Source organism: Brachycentrus maculatus, unplaced genomic scaffold (genome assembly GCF_059751285.1).
Source record: "Brachycentrus maculatus isolate JH-2025_06_01 unplaced genomic scaffold, ASM5975128v1 h1tg000357l, whole genome shotgun sequence".
Classification (NCBI taxonomy): Eukaryota; Metazoa; Arthropoda; class Insecta; order Trichoptera; family Brachycentridae; genus Brachycentrus; species Brachycentrus maculatus.
The window spans coordinates 164,140-191,942 of record NW_028281106.1 but is presented as its reverse complement, the minus strand read 5'-3'; the positions used below and the strand labels follow the sequence as shown (position 1 = coordinate 191,942).

Here is a 27,803-nt window from a genome sequence, read left to right as displayed (position 1 = left end):
AAATGACAACAATTATAGATCAACGATTAATAATTGACGACCGGCTCTATGAATTAACTAATCAATAAATAGATAAATAAATGAATTGAATAAAAATTAAATTTTTTAATTAATAATTATTTATAAATAAAATGTTGAATTTGTACTGAATATAATACAAATATCTAAATTTTGATAGAAGATGGAGTACTTATATTAGGGAAAATCTCTGGTAATAATAATTGATAATATATTGACTAGAGAATATTAGAGAACAATGTATTTTTTTTTTCATTTAATGAAAATCGATAAATCAATAAAAAAAAGTAAAATATATCTGATAAGATTAAATCTAATATTGCCAATAATAGGTCGAGTCACCCTACATCAGTATATTTTTCTCTTAATTAATTTCGTTATACAGTTATTAAATGATTGATGAGTTTTCGAACATTGCGAATATGCTCATTTTTGGAGAGTTAGCAGTGTTAGGAGATTCAATTAATTCAAACATATATATTTTGGGACAACACACGTTGATGCACATTAGCAAGTTTGGGTATAACATGCTTATGCAATATGTAGGTATCACACTGATGCTTGGATTATGTGTTCTGATCGTTTAACGTAGAAGTTTCATAAAGGAGTTTCAAGATGGTTTAAATACATATTTTTTACTTCGATTATAAATTAGAAATAGAAAAATAATATATTCAACTAGTTTCTGTTTCTTTAATTGCTGAAGTCCTGAAAGCAGCTTCGATTACGTAGCTCAATACACGGGCAGTGGAAGAATATAACGCTGGGATAAAAAAAACTCGTCACACGTAACAACAAATTTGCTAGGTGACTGTAGAAAATTAGTTTACGGTATGTTTTTTTTACAAATAAAACATTCATATTGTTTATATATACTAGTTTTTGTAACATTCCCAAACGGGTACTACTTTCCAGATGACACTTGTAATATGTTTTGAGGGAGATTTTGAAGTAATTGAGAATGAAAATTTTAAATATTAGGTTGCCAAAGGGCGCCAGAGGGCCCTGAAAAGAGCTGAGGGAATAACTGATGGAGCCCTGGGGGAGTAGAGGAGCCCTGGAAAGCCCGGAGGGTAATGAGGTGCTAAAATTTATAACCTCACAAAATTAAAAAAAAATATACGATGTACATACGTATCAAATACGTTTATGTCATTCTCATCGGGATTATTTAATACACATTAATTACTCATAAATTTAAGCGTCCGCATATCTTATTTATGACATTTTAAGTAAATATACTCATATAATAAAGAAGTTCACTTAATTTTTCGGTTTTATTTCATTTAAAAAAAAGGTAAATTTCCAGGGGGCCTTGTATAATTTTGTGTCCGAAAAGGGGGCCATGGGTAAGTTTAAGAATCCATGGTTTAAATGGTTCGTCTTCGAAATGGTTACTATCCTTCTTTCAATAATCTCATTATAATACTCCTTAGACCTTCATTTATGAGTGAACAATTTTTTTACATTTTACGCCTAAACGAAACTTCCACGTATTTGACCGATGTGTAAGGGTTGCTTAAGGGTAAGTCGGGTGATGGTTGGCTAGTCTAATGTAGCGGATATGTAAGGGGTGGTCATACCGTGGTCAGGTTGTAGCATGCACTCACTGGATCACATGCAACCTAATTATATATGAGAACCTTAATTCTTATTGAATATCAAGAGTGAATAGTCGTTTGGGTGTGATAATTGCTTAATGTTCCTCCCTGTATCGATACGAAAATCAGGTAGAGTACTTTTAAAAGTACGTATTTATATCTTTTCAAAACAGGTTTTGATTAATGGAATTCTTATTGTTATAAAAAAGTATCTAAACGTTATAAAAACTTGTTTTAAAAAATGTTTTACATACTAACTTAGTGTTATTTTTCTGCTTTATATATTTTTTAAATATTATTCGTTATTTTTATAAATTTTCTATCTGTAATTCAATGAAAAAATACATTAAAATAATGTATACCACTACAAATATAAATGTAAATTTGAAATTAATTTTTATAAAATAATTTTAAATAAGACAATATGTCCTATTTTTCTGGAAAATATTATTTACTTCATCTTTAAGTCCTTTAAAAGATTTCTCATTTCATTCATTTACGCACGATTTAAAATATTTTTAATGAATTATATTCTTTTAACTAAAACAAATTAACAGTAAATAGTGTTTACAAATGAAAATAACTAAATGGACAAATTGTTAATTCAGATTTTCTAAAGTATATATGTCTTCTAAATACTTGCTTTGTAGTTAAATAATTGATATTTTATTTTGACAGAAATTGTAACCTGTTTTTGTTTGTAAAAGTACATAAGTGTATTTTCAGATTCTTTTACCAAAACCTTTGTACTGAATATTTTTAGTATACCATATAAAAAATCCTATAAATATTCCTACGTAATAATTTTCAAAACGATTTTTATTTGAAAATATGAATGTATGCTAAATTTAACTAATTAAATGTAAGTTTAGTCATATGATAAGCGTTTTTCTTGTGTAAATCGAGTATATTATTAGTATTATAATTTGTAGTGTAACATTATTTGCATAGTAAATTGATGTCAATAGAAAATTCATGTGTGAATTGTGTTACAAAATGGTTTTATAAGAAACGTGGTTTATAAAATGAGAACTGTAGTGTTACAATTGTTTGAATAGCACTTAATGACACAAATAACACATAATAATACACAGAATAATGAGAATAATTAACGAATCCATCACATTGACGCACAAATAAAAATAAATTGTGTGTATAACCGAGGCGAAGAGCAAACCTAAACAAAACATGAAGATTAATAAGCCTTTTAAGCCTTATTCGCACCCAATGGTGCAAAGGGAACCAAATTGGGTCGACGCAGGGTTAACTTGATTATTATTTATATTAAGGCAACATTTAAGTTTTGCACTGACATTTCTTTGTGGAATTGATTCTTTAAAAATAAAATAACAGCACTTTATTTTTTTCCACACATATTTAATTTCACCACAATCATGCCTTATAAAAATGAAATAATAACTATATACGTAGTTTTTCCACATATATTTTGTTCGACTGGTGACCGAGTTTCGACGTTACCGACATCATCAGGCCAGTCTGATGATATCGATAACGACGAAACCCGGTTAGTGGTGAATTAAAATATATTTGGAAGATCTAAAAAGTTGTTATTTTTTTATTAAGTCAAGATGATCAGTCCAGAAATGCGATCTCTTAGACAAATGTATGAAAGATGTTCGAATGGTGAAATCAAGAAAGAATGCTAGGCTTTGTCCATAAAATTAAGAAAGTCGTGCTGAGATGGTTTGGACATATGGAATGAATGAGTGTGGAAAGAACAGTTAAAAAAAAAATATAAGGCAAATGTAGATGAAAAAAAAACAAAAGAATACCGAATATAACTTGGCATTATCAAGTATATTATTTACTTAAAAGTGGTTAGGTCAGGAGTAGGAATAATCGGCGGGTATGTATGAGGAGATGCATGAACGCGGAAGAGGCGAAGATTGTTTGCAAAGACAGTTTAGTGGGACGTTCTATTCTCTCTGCCTACCACTGTGGAGAAGCGGCGTTATGGTTAGTTAGTATGTTTTAGTTATAGACGTCGATTTTCGGCACTGAACTGAACTGAGCTAAGTAAAATAATTGGTGGTATTGTTAACTTTTGAGATTTTATAACTAATCTATATACATTTTTATGTATTAATTTTAACTCAGATTTTTTGAGTCTACTAAGTTGCATTTTATTAATAAAAACACATAAAAAAGAATATTGTGACATTCGTTTGATAATGCCGCAACAAGGCGAAACGATTGTGACAACATAATTTTTTTATGTGTTTTTATTAATAAAATACAACTTAGTAGACCAAAAAAAATCAGTGTTTGAGTTAAAATTAATACATAAATTAAAATGGAGTTCTACAAATTAAACGCCAAATCAATAAATAATCTATATACATATCGCTCACTCCTTTCAAGAACGTCATAAATCAAAAAACTTGATTTTACAGGAGAACGTTTTTAAAGTTTAATAATAAAACACAATATATTAAAAATAAATATCAAACTACTTATTGAACTTTTTACTGTGCAACACATCTTATTAGGTAAAACCTGAGGTTTTTTCTCCATTTGAAAAATGTTTAGTCTATTAAAAAAAATATTAAACAATACCTTTTCTTAAAAATGCAAAAACAACACTTTCTGCCCTGTAGCAGGTAAATATTAAGTTAAAAATATGCCGCTTTTTCTGGGATATAGTACATTTTCTGAACATTCCGAAAATATGGACAACTGAAAATTAACAATTTTTGATTTATGACGTTCTTGAAAGGAGTGAGCGATATGTATATCAGAAATCTACGTACATTTATCTTAAATATTCGATTCCAAGCACAAAATTTTGCTAAACAGTGTCGCAAACGCTGTAAACTTATGTACGAAAAGTTTTTTTCGTTGACGAAAATTCGAAAACAAATTTCTCCCTAACAAGCATGAGCGATGAAGTAAAAAATATACCCGTATTTGCACTCAAACGACAAACTTTGTTACATATCTACCAAAAAAGTGATCGGTTCGTGTGAATTGCAAATGATTTTAAATTTTGATTTCTCAACATACATGAAGAAGAATATTGAGGTATGGGCATAAAGAGCTTGTGATCATAGGCTGGTCAAGTGATCACTTTACACACGTGTAACATTCACCATTCTACCTATGATTGACAACCTGCTACTCAATTATGGAAATTCTACGTAAGTATATTATAAATCTCATGACGCTTTATTTTTTAGTTCACCGGAGCCATCTATGGCTGGTTTGAGAAAGCTTTTATTTCGCATGTATTTACTATGTAATTCTACCATTACGCTGTTTCCACGCAGAGATAGGCAAAGATGATGTACTCATATATACTCCAAGTTTTCTCAATTTACATACATCTTATCATACGTGCTCTCATGTTACGGAGACTTTTGATGTGATTAAATTTCCAATTCAGATTGCTACAGTGCTGCCAAGACTTTGATGGAATTCCTCATGCTACTCGCCCATTTGAACTTGTTACATACGCTTTCTTAGTCATTATCTTGTTATCCATTCGCTCCACATGTGCAAACCATCATAAAAATAAGTAACTCAGCTTCATATTCGTTACTTATTTCATTTTTTTTAAATTGACTATATGACCATTACGCCACTTCTCCGCAAGAGTAGGCAGAGAGAAAAGAGCGCACCACATTCCGCATCATTTTCAAACACCGTATTTTAAGCTAAGTCGAATATTCTGACTTTACTTCTATAAGAAATATAAGATACGAAAAAGTGGCGTTACCCCTTAGTGAAATGCATAATTTAAATGAAAAATGTTAAAATAATCACTCCGTTTTTTAAAAAAAAATCATGTTTCGTTTTAAGGTTTGCTCGCCTTTCCCAGAATAATTTAGTTGGAATTAAAAATAATAATTATTATGCTTACCGCTGTCAAAATCTTCAGTCGTGGACATCTCTGCCATCTTTGTGTTGGTGATGTCTTTATGCGAAGCGAGGAACAGGACCACCTCCCTTTTCTCATTTTTGATGGGAACAATATCCAAAAGACACCAAAATGGAGTCCCTGTAAAAAATATAAAGAAAGTTTTGTAAAAAAACACATCAAAATGTCCATATTCATCGTTAACCAATTTTGATGAACGATAAATAAAGGAACTTTGTTTAGAATTTGTTCTACTCGTGTGAAGCGCTAAGGTGTCAGTTGCCTGGTGATCGAACGATTATAACATATTATTCAAACATTTTTTGCGCCTAAATATATGTGACTGTGTTTTTTTGTGTCACATGCAAAGGCGAACGTCACATAATTTAATTGTTAAACTATTATGAAATGATTACTTTTTTATTTTTTACTTTACTTTGTAGTTAACTTTGTAATATTGATTTTGTATTTACTATGTATATCTTATAGGTTCTTATTATGCATACATGTCTAATTTTTATATATGTTTTTATCAATGTTTATTTGTATTGAAAAAAGGGTTTATGTTTGGATAGTATATTAATCAAAATCTATCAAGCTTCATTTCATTTGTATTTATGTTTTACTTGGTAAATACCATTATTTCCTAGGATAGCGTATTTCGAGGCATTCCGCATCATTTTCAAACACGGTATTTGCAAATGACGTGGAATTCATTGAAACACGTGTCACAATAGATTTTAAGAAATAAAAGTTTTTACTTAGTTAAACTTAAATTAAAAATTAGTGCGTATTAGCACTAAGTGACGGCCGATACAATTTTAAAAAATCTTTTACCGTTGCATTGAATCGTATTAATTTATACAGATATTTTTTCTAAATTTTTCTAAAAGCTCCCAGGGATCATTTTCAATAGCTTGTATAATAATTCGCTAATTTAATAAAGCTGTTAAAAACCAATCGGAATTCTAAGCCTAGTGAGGCAGAAGAAAAAAGCTTCAAAACGAGCTTTCGAATTCCGGCTGGTCAAATTTGCGTGGAATTTCAGGAGTGTGTTTATATTACAATCACGATGCGAATTGGGAAATTAAGTTAAACGATGCCCAGTGAACTGTATAAGGCTCGGAGTGGGGGGAGAAGTGAGAGGGGACCTACGGCAACCACCAACCCAAGTCGATTACGGTGATTAAGTTAAGGAATGTCTGATATGGGTTTCGGGGAACCACCGCGCAGAGAAAATATAACAAAATTTCACTTAGATACTCAAGGACGAAAAAGTGGATAAAGATATTGAGAGAAGGGTGAATGCAGGCATAAGGATATTAAATCCTCATTCTTTTTACTGTTCCGTGTCTGTCTGCAGTGCTGGTCGGGATTGTGGAGGCATCTGTGTACCGGCTTACGTCGGGTCGGAATGAGATCTAGCTGAATAACTAACTTAGTGGTGGATTTACAAACTTTTATTCATTTAGATTGGCAGTGACAGGGATATTGAAAGCTTTTAAATGTAAATTCACAGTAAAATCGGGATACAATTTGTTTCACATTTTCTATAAATTTTGCAACTAAGGTCATAAAACAAACATCAACAAAAAATACTTTGCAAAAGAAGGTCTGTCAGGAAGCCTCGATGATTCTGTATCATATCTGGGAATGCGGTGGGACAGGTTTCAATAAAGGATAATAAATGTTGCTTTGAATGCAGTGATTGCAAGTTAAAAAATGTCAATTGAAGTTAAACAGGCGATTCACAATGGAGTGCTGGTACCAACACAGATGTATGGAAGTGAAACATGAAATTAGTAAAAGAAGGATGAGAGCTGAGTAAATGCCGTTGAAATGTGCCTCCTCAGACAAATGTACGAAAAAAAAAATATTTGGCAGAATTAAAAATAAAGATTTTAGAAAGGAATGTAAGGCTGAACTAGGGATAGTTGAAAAAAGAAAGAAAAGTCATTTAAGGTGGTATGGACATGTTGAGCGAATGGATGACGAGAGAATGACTAAGAAAGACTCTTTTTGTCAAAAAAACTTTGATTATTCTGCAATTAAGTTGTACGACCAGCTACCATCATCCATAAAGTCTTTAAATATCGAAACTAAGCATGAATGAGATATTCATAATTGGATAATGAAGGTGGGTAGGTCTGAAATATATCGGATCATTCGGCCATGTCGTATGTCATAAACAATTTCCTTTGCATATAACTTTAAATAAGTAATTTAAAATGTGCCCTCGGCACGATAAAACCCAGTGAAGGCACATTATTGTAATTGTAATTTGTACTTATGTGAACGACGAAAATTAAATTAAAATTTCAATCAGGATAACATAAAAAGGATTTAAAAACTGTATCAATTGCCATTTCGACCTATTTCCGATTTGTACTGTGTTTGGAATTGAACCCCAACAACGATAAAATCATATCGCTCTGGAAAATTACTGTTTTATGGGCATTTTGCATACATTTATGGGAGTTTAATAACATTTATTGATGTGAAAATTATTTTTATTTCGTAGGTAGAAATAAAACCGAGATTATCAAAAAAAATACATCTAAAGGGAATCTAAAATGTGAGTTTTTATGTTCGCTTTATTTAAGCATAAAATATAAGATATTTTTTTTAACGCCTTGTATTATTTGCTTTTGCGGTTTTAATAGGCAGTGAAAACGCTTAAACAGGTGAAATGTAAATATTTAAGCATTATTGTATGGGAATAATATAACCCCGAGGGTATTAAAAAGGGTTTATATGAACTCGTTCTGAAAGTGTTATTTATTTAAGTGATAGATTTATCCGTCCGCTGGGGGATTCCCGATATAATGGTTTATTCTCTATGATATCTCATGTTGTATTTAAAACAGGGGTCGGTAAACTTATTTGCCACAGAGACAAATGTGGACGTCCTCCTCAAAAAGTTACATTTTCAGTATTGAACGAAAAATCCTTTAAATACACACCTGTATTCTATCGAAATCTCAATTCAAATTTCGACAAAACGTGACCAATCCTGTGTTAAACAAATCGCTCACTCCTTTCAAGAACGTCATAAATAAAAAAATGGTCAATTTTCAGTTGTGTATGTTTTTGGAATGCCCAGAAAATGTACTATATCCCAGCAAAAGAGGCATATTTTTAACTTAATATTTACCCGCTACAGGGCAGAAGGTGTTGTTTTTGCATTTTGAAGAAAAGGTATTGTTTAATTATTTTTTTAAAATATACTTAATATTTTTCAAATGGAGAAAGAACCTTCAGGTTTTACTTAAAAAGATATGTTGCAAAGTAAAAAGTTCAATAAGTGGCTTGATATTTATTTTTAATACATTGTATTATATTCTTAAACTTTAAAAACGTTCTCCTGAAAAATCAAGTTTTTATTATTTATGACGTTCTTGAAAGGAGTGAGCGAAATATGAAATCATTAAATTAAACTAAAACGTAACAAGTGTACAAACTAGAATTCCTGATTACTTAAAATTTTTACATTTACAATGGAAATATAACGTTTTGGTGAGGACGTCCACAAATATGCACATTACGATGATTGAAAAATTTTTTGAGAGTCAAATGTGTTTAAATTACTCTAGAACACCTTAATTTTAATTTTACACCGTTATTAAATTACGGATACACTCAATAAAACTTGCTTTCATACTTAATAAGAATTAAGATAAAAATGCATAAAATTATTGTTAAGTAGATTATCTTTGTAAAGTAAAGGTGAACATAAGCACACTATTTCATAAGACAGGCGACGAAGCGTAGTGGGGTAGACGCTCGATTGCGAAATTGGCATTGTGGGTTCGATTCCCTCCAATTGCTAACTGAATTCAAGAAAAATAATTTTCAATTATTCTGGCTGTTTGTAATGTATTTTCCATATAAACCTTCCCTTTACTACTATCCTACCTGCAAACATACTATATATATATATATATATATATATATATATATATATATATATATATATATATATATATATATAAATATTTACATATATATATAAATATATATATAAATATTTACATATATATTTATATATATATATGTAATAAAATAACTAGGTACCTACCTATACATTTTATTAAGTACTTACAAATAGTACCTACATAAAACAGTTCTACCACCAGATGTCGCATGCGTCGCTCAGAATAAAACAAAAGACTTCCGATAATATTATTAACTGTCAGAATCAGATAGATAGATACATAGATAGATATAAAAATTATTATAAAGATAAATTTAGAATAAACTTTAATTACAAAGCAACACATTGTTTATTTTATTATTATACACCCACTTTACATATTATTTACACGCAATTTACAAAAGAAAAATATTACCACGTTATATATATATATATATATATATATATATATATATATATATATATATATATATATATATATATATATATATATATATATATATATATATATTTATAGGGTCTTTCAATAAATACAATACTTTCAAAAATTTAACAGTTAATAGCGATCATATTGTTGATGCTACATCTCTGACGCACACTTTGTTTTATTAAAATTTAAAGATAGAAGGCACTGAATCAAAGATCCTGTATATATTATAGTCGACAAAAATAGGTACCTACAATAATAGTAGGGTAGATAGACACAAAAATTAAAACATCCATAACATGAAATTGAGTTTTATTATATTTATAAGAATTCAGAATTGAAACAGAGAACAGCAAAAAATAATAATTTTGTGGTTTCGGATAATGATCGACTCACGGCGCCTTCTTTACTTTCTACGGCGCACCAGGGCGCCACGGCGCACACTTTAGGAACCCCTGCTCTAAATAAAAAAAGTTTTGCGGGTTATTTGTCAAAAAATATTTCTTATAATGTCCTTGCATCACCTTTTTCCTTACATCACCCGAAGTTTGATCGAGTCAGGTTTTTTATCGATATTTTTAGCACGTCTCTAGGTTCTCATCTATAAGACCATTCCTCATTTTGATTTTTATAAAGTACATGCTTGAAAAATATTGTTCGCATGAATACGTGAAGTCGAAGAGCCTTCTCGCGGATATTGGTACTGGAGCAGCACTTAAAAGGTCAAATAGCCACATGCGGTTCCCGAGCCACACTTTGCCGATTTAACAGGTCCCGCTTTTCTCAACTAACGTTGCGATTTTCAAAGCCTTATTTTGAGGATAATAGTATCATGAAAGTATAATATGTAAAAAGAAATAAAAAATTTCCTCTTCTCCTTTTACAAAGATAGTTACTCCACTACACAAAAAATCTGGTTTAAAAAAAATGTATAAATACGGTCGAACTAATCAATTACGGCCAGTGAAGAAGTCATTATCCTTATTTTTTTAAATTTAAATCCCTATATCTGTACAATATCAAACTTGGGTTGAATAAGGTTAAGTTACAACATTTTGAGTGTGACATGATTATGGACACAGAAAATATTGTAATTAAAAATAACTGGTTAAAATATAGGTATAATAAAAATTAAAAATTATGTTTGATGTTTACCTGGTATATGCATTTTTCAGTACCAAAAATAAACGAAAAAAAAAAATGTTTCATTTTATATTTCAACACCACAACGTGATGTTGATGACGTCATCAAACATATAAATAAAAAAAAAAATAATAATAAATATATATATATATATATATATATATGTATGTATATATATATATATATATATATATATATATATATATATATATATATATATATATATATATATTTATATATATACATATATATATATATATATATATATATATATATATATATATATATATATATATATATATATATATATATGTCATATCATATCAAACCCTTATCCGCACCCCAATGGTGCATAGGGCACTGCATTATATAAACGCAGTATTATCTTGATCGTTAACACACAAAGGAAAGGTGATCAGTCCTCCGCTTCAGGTACCAGTCCAGGGTAATATATATGTAATGCAGATAGATATTACTAGTAATAATATCAGGAGCGCATAGTTTGCGTGGGGTGGGTGGCTCAAATATCACTCCAGCAGAGCGCATTTCACTAATTAAAAGGAAAGCCTTCCCTACGATGTGATATCAGATGCGTTTCACCACCATGCATACCTATCCCTGCTTACATCTCTCATTCCACTTTTTTATGTCGATGGTTCGATTACAGCGCATGAAAAGTTTCCCGACATTCTAAACTAGGTCAAAAGTAAAACGAAACGTTACAACTGTATTTGGATGGATTATAAAAATTAATGACTAAAAAAAAGTTTCAAATTGGACGTTTAACAAATCAAATTGGTTGTCTTAATAATCAAATTGGACTTTTAACAAACGTTTTAAAAAACAATTTGGAGGTTATATTGAACATGCTATATAAACAAAAGTGAGAAAAAAATATATTCAAAGCAGTACTCATGATTTATGTAAGTGTTAAAAAAACTTGTCTGAAAACGTCAGTACACATCGCGCGCACAGACTATGACAGCGCACCGCGCAGGCTTGCCAACTTGACGACTACCGTACGTGCTAGTCTTAAGAATAAAATATGTGGGTAAAATACAAAATAACATTCAATTAACACTGACGGTATATGTAGTATTAAAATGAATGTATTAAAAAAAACCTTTTTATAAAATATAATATAACGTCCTATTTGTTTTGTAATGCGTCTAATTTGGTTTATAAAAATGAAAAACTTGTACCTATAAAAGGGTAAAAATTCCTACTCCATTTTTGGAAAAGTGTTTTCGTTTAGAATTCGTTTGAAATTAGAAAACTTATTTCAATGTTGATAGAACCCGTGAAAAACGTATGAAATTTCTTAATTATATTAACATTTTATGAAAATAATTAATGAAAACCATAATCCGTCGTTTTCGCAATTCTCTAGTGAATATATTTCGAAAAGTAGTTTTGCCGTATACAGTCGTTTTCAATGTTTCGTTTGAATTAATTTAACCCTCTTCAAAATACATCCCTCAAAGAGGATTTATAAATAGTTATTAATAAGTTAAAAGTGCCACCGAATTGATCAAAAAGTACGTATTTTACAAATTTGTTTACATTGAGAGTTTTTAAGAGGTATTACACAAAGTGAACGATGAATGATTATGAGAGTGTTGTATCACCATACCAAAAAGAAAATGTTTTTAATATACAAAATAAACTTGATCGCTTAGAATATTGAAAAAATGGTTACAGGAGGAAAACTGTTTACGTTTGCAAACGATGTAACGTAGAAACATTTTACCCAGAGCGTTTCGAAGATTTTCATTCACGCATTGAAAAAACCTGTTTATTTGTAACGTTATTATCATTTGTTCAGTAAATTGTAACATTATTTATATTCATTATACTGAAAAGTAAAAAAAATCAAATAAAAGAGGAATATTTGTGTTTTTATTACTTACATTAATATTTCAATTGCATACTATTTCTGTGAGCCTAAGTGGCTAATTATTATAAATAGGTATCTAATTGTGGTAGAGTGAGTGGGTTCAAACCGAGAAACTCTGACTTCAGAGTCTGCGTCACTAACCATGGGACCACAACCCGATACTGTTTTGTTATATTGGAACAAAGAAATACATATTATTTTACCATTAAATGTAATTAATTATCATTTATTAAAATTGTCAATGTAAACATTGCCATAGCATGCTTCCTTAAATAAAGACCCTTCTGAAATTCCTAAACATAAAAAAAATATTTTATATCTGTCTTTAACTTCTTTAAGTATTAAAAGTATTAATAGTTTTTTTTTTTAAGTATTAAAGATTTTTTAATACTTAAAAAAAATATATACGAGAGGGTAAATTTACACAAATTCGAAAATTAATAATTCAGTGAAATTCATAAGTAAAATCTTAAATTCATAACCGTATTATTATTTTAAATATCCAAATGAATTAATTTACTTGTATTTATCGCTAAATATTTTTAAAGAATATCGTTAAAGTAGTTAAAAAAAGGTTTTTGTAGGACGCATCCACCGTGCCTTTTAAAAGGAAATAGAATATACTCGTTTATAAAAAAGAGCTCCATTCCTATAGAATTATATATTTGATTTACTTAATATCAAAGAAAAAATCTCGCTTTATAGACAGAAAAAATATTTTTAAAAAGCGATTATAGGTGACCTTAAGGGACTCGTATAGGTAAGCTTAGAAAAGCTTGTGCGACTAAGGGTAGCAACCCCGACTGCTAAGCCATTCCTGCTATTATCCGTTTCCTATCTACCATTCCACCCCGTTTACTAACTAACTTACCTTATTAACCTTACTTAAACTATATGCATACATTCATACACACATAAATCTAGATTAAAATAAAGTCTTTGCTAAATAAAAGCTTTTCTAGTACCATAGATGGCTCCAGTAAACTCTCATGCACAGTGTCTGTAAATCAATGATATATGTAAGAATTCTAAACAATTGAGTAGTGTGGTTGTAAATCATGGGTCGAATGGCGAATGTTGTACATGTATAAAGTGATCACTTTACCAGCCTATGACAGAAAACCCTGTAAATACCCAGATATCCATATTTATCTTCATGTACGTTAGTTAAGATGTCAAAAGTGTAAAAAATACTTCAGAGAAAATCCAGATGTGTGAACAAGTATTTGGACACACTCAAAATATTGTCAAAATATTGTTGTATTACGAGTATATCCCAAAGTTCTGTAATCTAGTTAAAATGTAATTTAAGTCATATTAAAATTGTACATATTTTAAATATTAAAATCAAGCCCTGATTTTTAGGGTATTCTAAGTCGTATATTTTATTGAAAAAACTCAAACTAAAAAATAAAATTCTTGAAAACAAAGGTTAATAAAACAAAATATACAGCTTAGTTGACCCTAAACATCAGTGCTTGATTTTAAAATTTAAATATAAATTAGCGAATTCTACAAATTAAACGTCATTATAGTTGTAAGTAAAATTAAAACCTGAATTAAATGTATACGTAAAGTACCTACTTTGAAGCCACGCTAGATCGTGAAAGCCTGCACATTTCAACCCCCAGTGAAAGGTACATTCAGAACTAGGTCATGTAGAATAGTTGCGATAAAGGGAGGATTACAACAACCCGATGACAACTTTATCCTCTAAATGTATACACTAATTCCGGACGCTTCACACGAGCGCGATTACAAGTACCAAGTATGACGCTCAATCTGCTCATCCGAATGCTGAAGTTTAACTACTAATTCACGTTATGTGATTAGTGCATGCGGAGAGCCGAGCGCAGTGCCATCTAACTAATCTAAAATGACAACAATTTTCCGCTGACCATATCGTGGGTATACTGGCAAAAAACGTTAAGTCGAAAATATGCAATATTGACCAATGATGCAGTATTATAAAGTTTTCAACGTTCTTTAAACTGGCAAAATACACTCAGTAGTTTGAAATGTCATATTTATGTGGTTTTTATATTTAATTAAATTCTACTTTAAGTTTAATAGCGGTTGTTTTATTCAGCTTAAAAGGACAGGGATTATTCAAAGAGGGATTTTATAATTAACGTTTTTGTTTTGCCAGTATACCCACGATATATTTTAGTATGATGACACACATTTAAAAAAAATAAAAATAATATATGTATATATATATATATATATATATATATATATATATATATATATAAATATATATATATATAAATATATATATACACAAAAATATGTATATATATATATATACATATATATATATATATATATATATATATATATATATATATATATATATATATATATATATATATATATATATACACATATTTATATATTTATATATATATATACATATATATATATATATATATATATATATATATATATATATATATATATATATATATATATATATATATATATAAATATATATATATATATATATATATATATATATATATATATATATATATATATATATATATATATATATATATATATATATATATATATCTGAAAATCAATATATATAATATAAATGGATATCTGGCAAGAGTCTACGAGACAGAACAAGGAACGCTAGGATATGCGAGATCGAAGATGTCATTAGGCGGGGAAGGCAACGATGGAGTAAATGGTAAGCGCATGTGAGGAGAATGGACTCCCCCACATTGCACTATTCGGACAGCAAAAAAACATGGATAAGAGCTAAGAGATCTGGTCCAACAGCTCAGGGATGAAACACGCAAAGGAACTGATCATGGGGTACTCGCGGAAACTCACCACAGAAGCTCTAAAGCTTAGCAAAAAACAAATAAGGATCCTAACCAGGACCTTGACAGGACACTGCAGACTGAGAAAACACATGACAAAAATTGGACCACATGACTCCCCAGTATGTAGATTTTGTATGGAGGATAACGAAACGCCAATCCACATTCTCTATAATTGTGACGCACTCGCTCGCAAACTAAGTCACATCCTTGAAGTACCTCTACTGGACTCCGAGAAGGTGAAGCTCTTGCCGACAAGACAGGTCGTGAGTTACATGACTCACGTAGGTCTTGGGAGTGAGTTGTAATACAGAGGGAGGTCACAATAGACCTAATACAGTCGCGGTGACATAAGGGATGCAAGATCCCTTGACCTCAAAAAAAATAAGGTAAAAGACGGGCAGACCACTAACGAGATGGATCTTGGATCCTTGTAGGTGATTTTGGAAAAGCCAAAGCATTTTTGCAAAGACAGAGTGATGTGGCATTCTATCCTCGATGGTTAGTAAGTAAGCTTGAGCTAGAATCTCATTAAAGGGTTGTATTATATGTATTACGTCACTTCCGGGATTGAGAGAACTAATTATTGGCGTTCAAAGCAATTGACGCAATAAAAATAGGTCCCTTTGGATCTTGCGAAGTAATTAGCGTAAATGGGTCTGCTTTATATTCCCAGGTCTCTAGTGGTCCACTGCACTTGACGTAAACCGACAACGCTTTGAGAATCCACCTTTGCAGAAGCACTCTATCTCCGCTAGAAAACCTCATCTTGCGTCTCTTCACATCACGTTCCCCGCATTTACGACGTACGCAAAGAACATCATATTTTCCTTAAAGTATTGAATATTAAGTAAAAAAAAAAATCAAAATAAACGATTGATTATGCCATGAAATAAAATGCGATACTATTTAAAAAATCAAACACTTGTTTTATTTTACTACGCACGATTAATTTCGAAAACTACAATTGTTTTCATCAACAGGTGATAATGTTTTTGTAATCACCTGTCGATAAAAACGAATGTAGTTCTTGAAACAAGCCGTGTGTAATAAAATAAAACTTAATAAGTTGTGTTATAAAAGTGTCTATTTGTTTTAATTCACCAACTGTCATTCCACAAAGTTAATGCCGAATCAATAAATAATATGAAATACGATATTTTAAATATGAAATACGATATTTTCTAACAAAATAACTGAAAAAATTAAGAAGATTTTTTCGTTAAACTTGTACTATACTTAATTTTTTTTGAACCTTCGTGATCAAATAAACTACTGATTTTATATTGATTTCAAAATAGACGAAGAAGAATATGAAAGTCTAGATATTTACGGGGCTTACTACCTGTCATAGGCTGGTTTAAATGATGACTTTATACACGTGTAACATTCACCATTCTACCCACAATTGACGACCATACAATTTACGAAATTCGGATGTTGTATTGTATATCATTTGATTGCATCTTCTTTTGCATGTGAGTTATCTTGATATCTATCTGAGGTATCTATAAATACTTCTAGTTACATATACTTCTAGATGTACGAGTATATTCATACAGTCACAACTTATTTTTGCGAAAATCGAGGTGTCAGCATCGTAACGTGGGGCATTGCTTAACTTTTAAAACCTCATTTTAAATTCTGAAACGAAGAAGACGTTTCCATTTATACAGAGGCCATTCACTTCAGATGAGTCTCAGAATGCGGAAGTGTTTGCGGAAAGGAATATCAGGAAATTCGCTATTTATAGGGCGTATTTATGCAGACGGAACTGTGAAGCGGAAGGAAGGTAGCATTATTTGTCGTTATTTAAAATAACTTAGATAGAATAGGGGAAAAAGTAAAATCGTGCTTTATACCAACAATGTTTTTTTTTTATATACGCAAAACGTTTCAGTAAAAGTTGGAACAGTAATTTTAAGTCAGTTATGTTACCGCTTTGGTGAAAATATTTAAAAAAGATATTTATATAATTTTTTTCTGTATTTGTTTTTACGTCATTACGTTTTCCCCAAAATACATATCAAAGTCGTATAGGAGAAAGTGACCAACTAACAAAACGTAAAGTGTTCAGGAGGGCCATTTAAGTCACTTTTGCTTTGCAAGAAAATAAACAACAATGCAGTTAGTCATTTTTAACAAGTCAATATATTATACTTCCAAGCCTTTTCAGGGCGATACTAAGCTCTTAAGATATCAAATAGTCAATGATCATGTTTTTGTTTAAAAATGCGCTTGGTCACTTTCTCCTGTATGACTACGATCTATGTAATATGTTATACAAACATAATGAACAAAAATATTGAAGGAATACTTTGTTAAAAATAGCTCCCAATTGAATTTAAAATTGTATAGTCGTGTACATTGAACAGTACACCTAAGATTGTTTGTTATATAGAATGTCTATCGCAAAGCTTGACAGCGGGATGTAATACAGAACACGTGGTAGAAGAGAGACTGTACAAATACACAGAGATCCGAACAGGCAATCTCGTCTCTATTACAATACAAATTGAACTATTACATTATCTCGTATGTACCCCTTTGCTTGCAGGCGTCTAAAGTACCCACTTTACCCACAATTCAGATTGAAAATAATTGTTTTGAACAAGTCCGCTAAGCATAATTTTATAATTAATTGATTTGAAATTAACTGTGTGGAGTGATTATTTAAAAAAAAAACATGTATTACACAACTTATTGATTTTTATTTATTTCGTTCGAAAACTACAAATGTTTTCATCAGATTCATTCAGATGTCGATGAAAATATTTGAAGTTTTTGAAATTTGCCGTGTTTAATGAAATAAAACTCAAGAGTGGTATAATACAAATGATTGCTTTAAACTTTTTGAAACCCATAGTATTATTTCTTGAAACAGTTCGAATATATCCTTGTTTTGTTTTTCTATTTAAATTTTTTATATCAATATATAAGAGAAAACCCTTATCCGCACCCCAATGGTGCATAGGGCACTGCGTCATATAAACGCACTGTTATCTTGATCGTTAACACATGAAGGAAAGGTGATCAGCCCTCCGCTTCTGGTACCAGACCAGGGTAATATTGAATAAATATTACAGTGAAAAAATCAATTATAATAGTTAAAAAATCAATTATTTGACCCCCCCTGGGAATCGAACTCGGAACCTCCAGAACGGTAGCCGAGCGTACTGACCATTACACTACGAAGGCGGACAGGTATCAATATATAAACATATAAATAATTAAAAACAGAGTTGCAAAATTGTATAATGTATAAGTTTGTTAAAATGTATGATGAGATGCCTGAATGTATGAAAAACGAAATGAGTCTGAAAGAATTTAAAAATAAATGTTTGTTTACTATAAGAAGATGTAAATATATATCTGATGTAAATTAAGTGTAAAAAATAGTTTGCATTAAATGTAATATAATCAAAGTAGAGAAATAAAAAAAAAATTGCTTGACAAAACCAATCTGTTGAGCTGTGGGTTTTCAGAACAACATATGTACTTATCAAAAGGTAAAAATATAAAAGAGTTTGTTTTTTTTCCTATAGTTCTTGAAACTATTTGTGTTAATATTAATTAACTTAAAACGATTTATTTTAAAAAATGTTTTATTTTAACTATTTATTCAAATCATATTGTTATCCCACAAAGCCAATGTCAAATCAATAAACATTGTAATATTACCAAGTTGCTTAGCTATGAAATGCAGCATCTTACCATCCACCTTCATTGCCAACATCTTAAATGTATTTACATTTACACATATGACTCGTAAAGTTTATGGTATAGGAAAAGGTTCTCACAATCATATTGCTCACTCCTTTCAAGAACGTCATAAATAAAAAACCGTCAATTTTCAGTTGTGCGTGTTTTCGGAATGCCTAGAAAATGTTCTATATCCCAGAAAAAGAGGCATATTTTTTACTTAATATTTACCCGCTACAGGGCAGAAAGTATTGTTTTTGCATTTTGAAGAAAGGGTATCGTTTAATTATTATTTTTTAAATATACTAAATGTTTTTCAAATGGAGAAAAACCTTCAGGTTTTACCTAAAAATATCTGTTGCATAGTAAAAGTTCAATAAGTGGCTTGATGTTTATTTTAAATACATTGTATTATATTTTTAAACTTTAAAAACGATCTCCTGAAAAATCAAGTTTTTTGATTTACGACGTTCTGGAAAGGAGTGAGCGATATATAAATTTTGGTGGATACAAGTACTATTTATTATTTTCCCCTTTGAATCAACAGGATAAAGAAAGAAGATTATGGGAAATTCAGGAGAGTATTAAACATAAAATTAAATTCCACAGGTTCTCCATTGTAAAGTAATCGCCTTTCGCAATTACTTCGAAAAGAAAATAAAATGTTTTGCTAAAAGGCGCTAAACGTCGAAATAGCAGGAAAATAACGATCGCATTTTATTAAGAAAAAAAAGGCAACCCTGTAACAAGAACTTTATATTCGAGACTTGTATAAAAAGACTTAGGAATTAAGTAAGAAAATAATTGTAAGAGGTGATGTTAAAAATAAGATCAATCTTAAGGAAAATAAAGTTTTTTTTAAATATTTTATTTACCAGATAACGGATGACATATTAATATTTATAGGTGTTACAGCTTGAGATGAAATTTTTGTCAAGTTTCCATCTTCTTTCATATAAATACTAAAGATGTTTCATCTCAATTTGAGACACCTATGAATATTGATATATCATCCGTATGGTGAATAATGTGGTTTTTAATTAAATTTTACTTGTTAAACACCATTATTTCATAAAATTTATTATGACACGTGTTTTGGATGCATTCTGAACCATTTTTAAACACCAAAAATGAAGCTGAATGTATCAAAACACGTGTCACAGTAGATTTTATAAAAAAATGGTATTAAACTTTTTTTAAATACATAACCCGCAAAGCCTCTATTAGAGGCTTTTCTGCAGGTAGGATAGTAAGAATAGGGAAGATAATTGTAAAAAATACAACACAAATGCCCAGACCAATTTAAAATGAATCTTTCCTGAATTTATTTTACACTTGGCGGGAATCAAGCCCCCGATTCCAGTTTTGCAGTCGGGCGTCTATCCAACTACGCCACGGCGCCTGTCTAGTTAAAAATGAAAAGATGTTATCACGTGACCGCCAAATCAATTAATGAAAATGAATAATCCAGTGTCTGATCTCAAAATACGATGAAGTTTTAACGATCAAAAGCAAAGGACAAAGTATGGTATTTAAGTTAAGAAGATATATTTTCAGGGCTTTAAGTTTTCAGGATTTTCAAATTTCAATAGAGAAGAGAAATGTGTATTTTTAATTTTCATACCGTTAATTCCAAATCCGAGCGATAATAATATTACATTAAAGCTTCTATTTGTCCGAAATAACGACTGAAATTTCAGTAGAGATGAAATTCATAATTTCAATTAAGAAAATCATTGTTATTCAAATTTTATGAATCTCATTTGAACTACACAACCAAATCTCAAAATGTCGTGCCTTATTTTTGAAGTTGGGAATTGTTTTTATCTTAATAAGAAATTAAAAAGTAATTTGATATAATGTTTAATAACATAATTATTATATTTTAACATCTCGACATAGATGAAGAAGAAAACCATCCCAATCGGTTAATCGAAAATGTAACCATATATGGCAAGTCACACCTCTAGTATAAACTTGTTTTATAACATTTTGAGTATATAGCATTTTGAGTATACCAAACCAAATAATCTGGATTATCTCTTATTATAGGAGTAAGTTTCGTCCCACCAATAGATATCTCTAGTGAAATTCTAGTGATTCAAGCACAATGTTTCGAAATTGGATCATATAAATAGAGCTAACAAGAATTTGAGTAGTGTGGTTGTCAATCACGGGTAGAATTGGTGAATTTTACACGTGTATAAAGTGATCACTTAAAACAGTGTATGACAGTCGTAAACCCCGTACATGCCCTGACTTCCATTTTCATCTATATTGAGATGTTAAAAAATAGCTTGTTTTATAATTGATTAAATGAAGTCAGTTGATGAACCTTTTTTATTTATATTTAAACTACGCAATCAATCTGAAATAACGTATAATCAACCTGGCTACGGTACCCGTCACACGTCACAATCTTTTTTCAGAGTACCCGTCCTTGGAACTAATTGTGCGCGTAGTTCACCTATGTTTCGAATGGCTAGTGAGTACAACTCATGTATAAGCCAAGTTGACATTTTCAATTGCGGAAAATCTGTGTTGAAAAATCGAATGGTGAGCATATTGTCCTCTCAGGATCTTTAAAAACTATGCTTCTCTGCATTGTATGAATGTCCCTACTAGAATCAACATCACACACACACACACACACACACACACACACACACACACACACACACACACACACACACACACACACACACACACACACACACACCCTCATACACACTTCACACATTTACATTTTCTCTCATAAATACGAGTTCATTTGCTAGATCTACACTTAATATTTTGTACTAATCTTTATGTTTCTGTAATTAGCTATAATTGGTTTATTTAATGTATATCTTTTGATGTTTTGTTTTACTTATGTTGCTGTTGTTAACCCAAATAAATAAATAAATAAAATAAAAGTGTGATTTACTCCGAAGCGTATAATTCGTCGATTGACGGACCGCCCGCCCACCGTATTACACGGCCAGTTGCAGCGACATTATTCATGTGTGAAATTGAGTACGGCAAAGCGCTAAGGGTAGGTAAGTGAGCTTCCTCAAAGCCAGACATGTTATACAACCGTAACGACCCTTAGACCTCTTAAGGCTTCAGCGCCAAATGTCCTTTCCCAAGATCCCAAGTCGCGTTATAAGAAAAGGCGAGCTGCCCTCCCATTAAATGGAAATAAACAAGCATTTTCATGGTTCACAAAGAAGTTAGACACATACATACAAAAATACAAAGTATCGAAGTTAAAATATAAATGAAATATTTAATCTTCGCCTGAGAGAATGAATATTTACGAAAATTTAAGATTCACAACATTTTTTTGAGTGTGTCCAAATACCTGTTCACGAATCAGGATTTTCTTCACAAAAGTGATCACTCAACCAGCCTATACCCAGACCAATACTCTTTTTATCTATATATATATTTATATATATATATATTTATATATATATATATATATATATATATATATATATATATATATATATATATATATATATATATATATATATATATATATAAATATATATATATATATATATATATATATATATATATATATATATATATAAATATATATATATATATATATATATATAAATATATATATATATATATATATATATATATATGTATATATATATATATATATATATATATATATATATATATATATATATATATATATATATATATATATATATATATATATATATATATATATATATATATATATATATAAATATGTGGAAAATATATTTTATTAAACTGGCGCTATATTTATTTAAATTATCCTAAATTATTATTTAATATATGTGTGAGTATATACTCGTATATACATAAATCACTTAAACAAACCTATGACAGGTCTTATGCCTTGTAAATGTCTAGGCATCGAAATTCTTACTCATCTTTGTTAAATATTTGTTGAAATATCAAAGATCAAGTTAAGGCAGCAGCAGACACCTCGGTGGTAGGAGCGCTACGTGCAGCGCAATCAAGGGATAACTGGAGAAGAGTCATTGCTTCCACAAAGGTAACTACCCTCACTAATGAGGAATAAGACGGATAAGAAAGAAATATCAATATAAATTATTCCTATCTAGAGACAGCCTCAGTTTTTGTCATCAAAGAACTGGACACACTTAAAATATTGTAAACGTAAAATACTAACGTTAAAATAGATTACGCAGGATCTTTGAAAGGATGCCGTATGGCTAAGCCCTATTTGGGTCAGCAAAATATAATATTCGTATCTTTATTACGGATCAGGTGACCGGTTGCGTGGCTTACGTTAATTTTTATACGTACGTAAATTCTATATCCCTTTTTTCAAACTAACCCTTCATCCTTACCGGGTTCTGACCCAGTCTTTTGGACCGAATCTGATTATATCAGAAATATCACATTTCATGGTACTTGGCGCTGCTAATGACTTAGCTCGTTTTTAAAAATGATTTATTAAACATTTATTTTTTTGAAATTTTTATACCTGCTTTCCAATTCTTCGAACATAAGTATTGATTTTTCAACTACTTTAAGCAACTATTTTAAGTATTCAAATAAATATCCTAGCAGCAGCAGACATTATTAACTATTTTTAGGTGATTTTCGTAAGTGATAAAATTGAGATAGAATCTCACCTACTCATTTTTTTATTTAATGATTCATATCAAATCTTGAGATGAACTGTGCATAATTCAGGCATCTAAGGTTCATATGGTGTATATTTTATATTGTTTATTATGCGATGAAAAAAACATAATCTAAAAAAAATACAATAAACAATACACAAAATAATAAAAAAGAGGTATGTTAATATATATTATACATGCATTCAATAAATAAATACACACATACAAACACATACACACACACACACACACACACACACACACACACACACACACACATACATACGGATAAAATCACATAAATCTTGCTCACCGTTCTTCTTATAGAAGATGACCTCCAGTTTGAGTTCGTGTTTGGACTCCAGCGACTGGTCTATCTGCACCTTGTGCTCGTCCATGGTGTCCGAGCCGTACAGGAACTTGCAGGCGCACCCCTTCTGCATGATCTGCGCCCGGCTGAACCCGGTCAGCTCGCAGAACCCGTCCGAGCAGTACACGATCGGGTACACCGTCGGCACCTGCGCGTTGCCGAGCACGAAGTTGCTGTCTGTAACAACAAAAAAGTCAAATATTTTAATAAATTAAACCATATCCGCCCCCGTAGTGAAGCATATTGAGTCCACAAACTGTCTCCAGGCTTTTCTGTCGACTGCCAGCTCCTTATCATCCGCATCCCGAAGTTCTAACGAGAACTGCCGACGAATTGTCAGCAGAGGTCGTCCTAGGTGGAGGCAAGCTTAATTAAAGCTTTCGGGAGGCATGCGGAGTACATGGCTAAGCCAACTGACCGCCTTTTTTTGATGACAGTTGTGACTAAGATTTGCTGCGAAATATTAAATAAATAACTTTGAAAATATAACTGGTTCTAATATTCTTTTTTAAAACAATGAACAGGTAATAAACTTACCCTAACAGAAAGGTATTTAGATGATATACATAAGACATGGTCCAGAAAGATAAGGCATTGCCAGCAAGTTAGTCACATCTGTTGGAGATTGAGAGGATAATGTGTTTTTTGTATAGCTGTCTTTGCTGTAGAAACACACGCTGTCTTTTGATATTTCGTTATATTCTCTGAGCATTTTTGGGATAGGGAAAAATAAGCCAGTATTAGTTCTATAACGTCCTACAGCAAATACAGTGTTAGTACGAGTAATGTGACGGGGATTATTAGTATCCATTCAAACCAAAAAGACTTCTGACGATAGTCAACAGTCCAGCTTCTTCTGATGTTTTTTTTCATCAATGACCTATAAAATGGAATCGGGTAACTGATTAAGACCTGGTACATGATAAAAATAGTAAAGGACATTGGTACCATCAACCAAGCTAGAACACAAAATGCCAAACCCTCTTCTAGTGGAACGGAAGGTCTGTTGACGACAGTCAACAGTCCGACTTCTTCCGAGGAGTTTTACGTGGTTTACTCCCAGCAATGAGCAAATCCTGAGAAGTTTTTGATTGACCCACACTTGATTATCCGTCCTGTTTCCAACACAGATTATAATAAAATATACCTTTGAAAGAAGAAACAAATATCCGCTTATTGATCTTTAAACCTTGTACATAATAAACAAGGTTAAATAATAAATGCAACTCCCATCAACATATATAAAATAAAAATTAAAGGACTTCACCGCAGTGCTTCACGACAAGATTGCAGGCTATTTTTGGACGGTTTTTGGGAGACTTCCCAAATGAAACGAGTATCTTTCAAAAACCTCTCGAAAACGGACATCCTGTTTCTATACATCAACGTATTGTGGTTATGCCATTTTATTTACGACGTTCACGTAAATGGACTATTACAGGTTGTGAGAAAAATACCTCACGATAACCATCAAGTTTTTTTTTCTTACAATATGTTATAGGTTTGCTCAATTTGCAACGAACCATATATTATTTTGAAATTAAAGATGTTTCATCTCAAATTGAGATGTAATTCATAATATATACTGATACTGATATATCGTTCGTAGGGTGAATAATCCAGTGTCTTCAAGCTTAATTAGGTAAACTTTTCAGATAAACATTAAAAGCAAAAAAAGCTATTTATGATTTTTCTCAAATATTTTTGATAACAATGTTTAACCTAAGGGGGACATGTTGACAACGTTTGTAATTGTGCCAACCTTCCGGCTACAAAACGGACATCAATTTATGAAATTATTGTATCTTTTCAGACAAATAAATAGTATTTCAAATACATAAAGTTAATTGGATTATTACGAAAATCTGAACATATTGTAAATCCTGGAAAGACATCTAGAGGAAGACCAAAAAATCGTGGATGCCACAGCAAGATAACATGATACAAAGGCATGGCCTAGGTGACGTTGTATATGATAGAAGGACCTACAGCCTGAGGACGAGGAGAGCTGACCCCAACAGTCTGCAAAGACGATAAGTTGGGATGGAGGGCTTGGAAGAAGTGTATTATTACCATAAAGGACTTATTTGCATATTAGTGTAAATCATCTTAAATAAAATTCATGTAAGTGCCACTTTAAATAATGCCTCTTTTGAAGTGGTAAAAGCGTTTGGTAACAATTCTAAGATGCTGGTAAATTATTATTTTCATCACCTGGGTTTAATATACGCATCATTCTGATAGAGAAAGAGAGAGAGAGACACACACAAACATTTCCTGACTAACTAACACATTCGTCTGAGAGAACATATTTCGACTGGATTAAAAAAAAATACAATAACTCGCAAAGCCCTCCTCTACCCCTATTTCCAACTATACAAAATACAAAATATCCATTAATTTGATTCCGTAGTCACATTGTGGTATATGTATACATTTTAAATTTACTTGGTAATTACTTGATTGTTTGTACTTGGTAAATACCACTTAATAGTAAAACATAAATTAAAAATAAAACATCTTACCAAAGAAAAACACAAAATTGTCATATTTTAAATTTTCTGATTTCATTGCGTTTAGCGTTTTAATTTAACATGAATTTATGATGAAAACAAATTGAAAACGTCGCACGATAAAATTGGACCTCGGCTTTAAATTAATTAGTTTACCGTTTTAGGTTCTAATATTACAGGAGCGAAATATAACCTGCGAAATTCCTGCTACAAACAAACCGACGGGAATTTATCCATATGACCCGTCAAAACGCCAGAATAATTTTTAATTTAGGCGACAACACGTGACGCTTCCCGGGGGAAGTAAAGCACCCCCTCGCACGATTTATGCGACAAAAAAAACCAAACGACAAAAAAACAGCGCGGTACCTACCCAATAAATAATGATATCATTTTATTCGAGCGATAGCTAGCTGAAATTCCGGAGTCCATATTTTTTTTGTATCTTTGTAATCATGTCACACTTGCTACTTCATCAGGACTGCAAGGTACTACTAATCTTTTTCTTCTTCTTACCCTCATCTGCACCCAAAGGTGCATCAGGCACTGCTTAGAATTGATGTAATGTTTAGTTGATCATTAATTACATAAAAACAAAGGAATCAGTCGTAGGCTTCGGGTACACTTATGTAATATGTATTATATGGGATTGCATATTATATTTATTATATTATTATTATTTCTTCACTCAGTCGCTCCACATGCTCAAACCATCTTAACATATATTTCTTAATTTTATCGACAATGCTTATCTCAGCTTTGCATTCCTTCCATATATCACCGAAGATACATTGCTTGAATTGTGTTTATTGATTTGGCATTTGATTTGTAGAACTCCATTTT

At 30.8% G+C, this 27,803-nt stretch overlaps 1 protein-coding gene across 1 annotated transcript in view; it reads right to left on the bottom strand.

The window, feature by feature from the left end:
• The window catches only part of Elk (Eag-like K[+] channel), a 235,692-nt gene that overhangs the window by 67,548 nt on the left and 140,341 nt on the right, over positions 1–27,803 (bottom strand). The window contains exons 3-4 of the mRNA XM_088269582.1: positions 24,391–24,624; positions 5,500–5,637 (exon numbers count right to left, since the gene is read on the bottom strand). Of these exons, the coding sequence (XP_088125708.1) occupies positions 5,500–5,637; positions 24,391–24,624 (372 nt within the window). The remainder of the gene's footprint in view (positions 1–5,499; positions 5,638–24,390; positions 24,625–27,803) is intronic.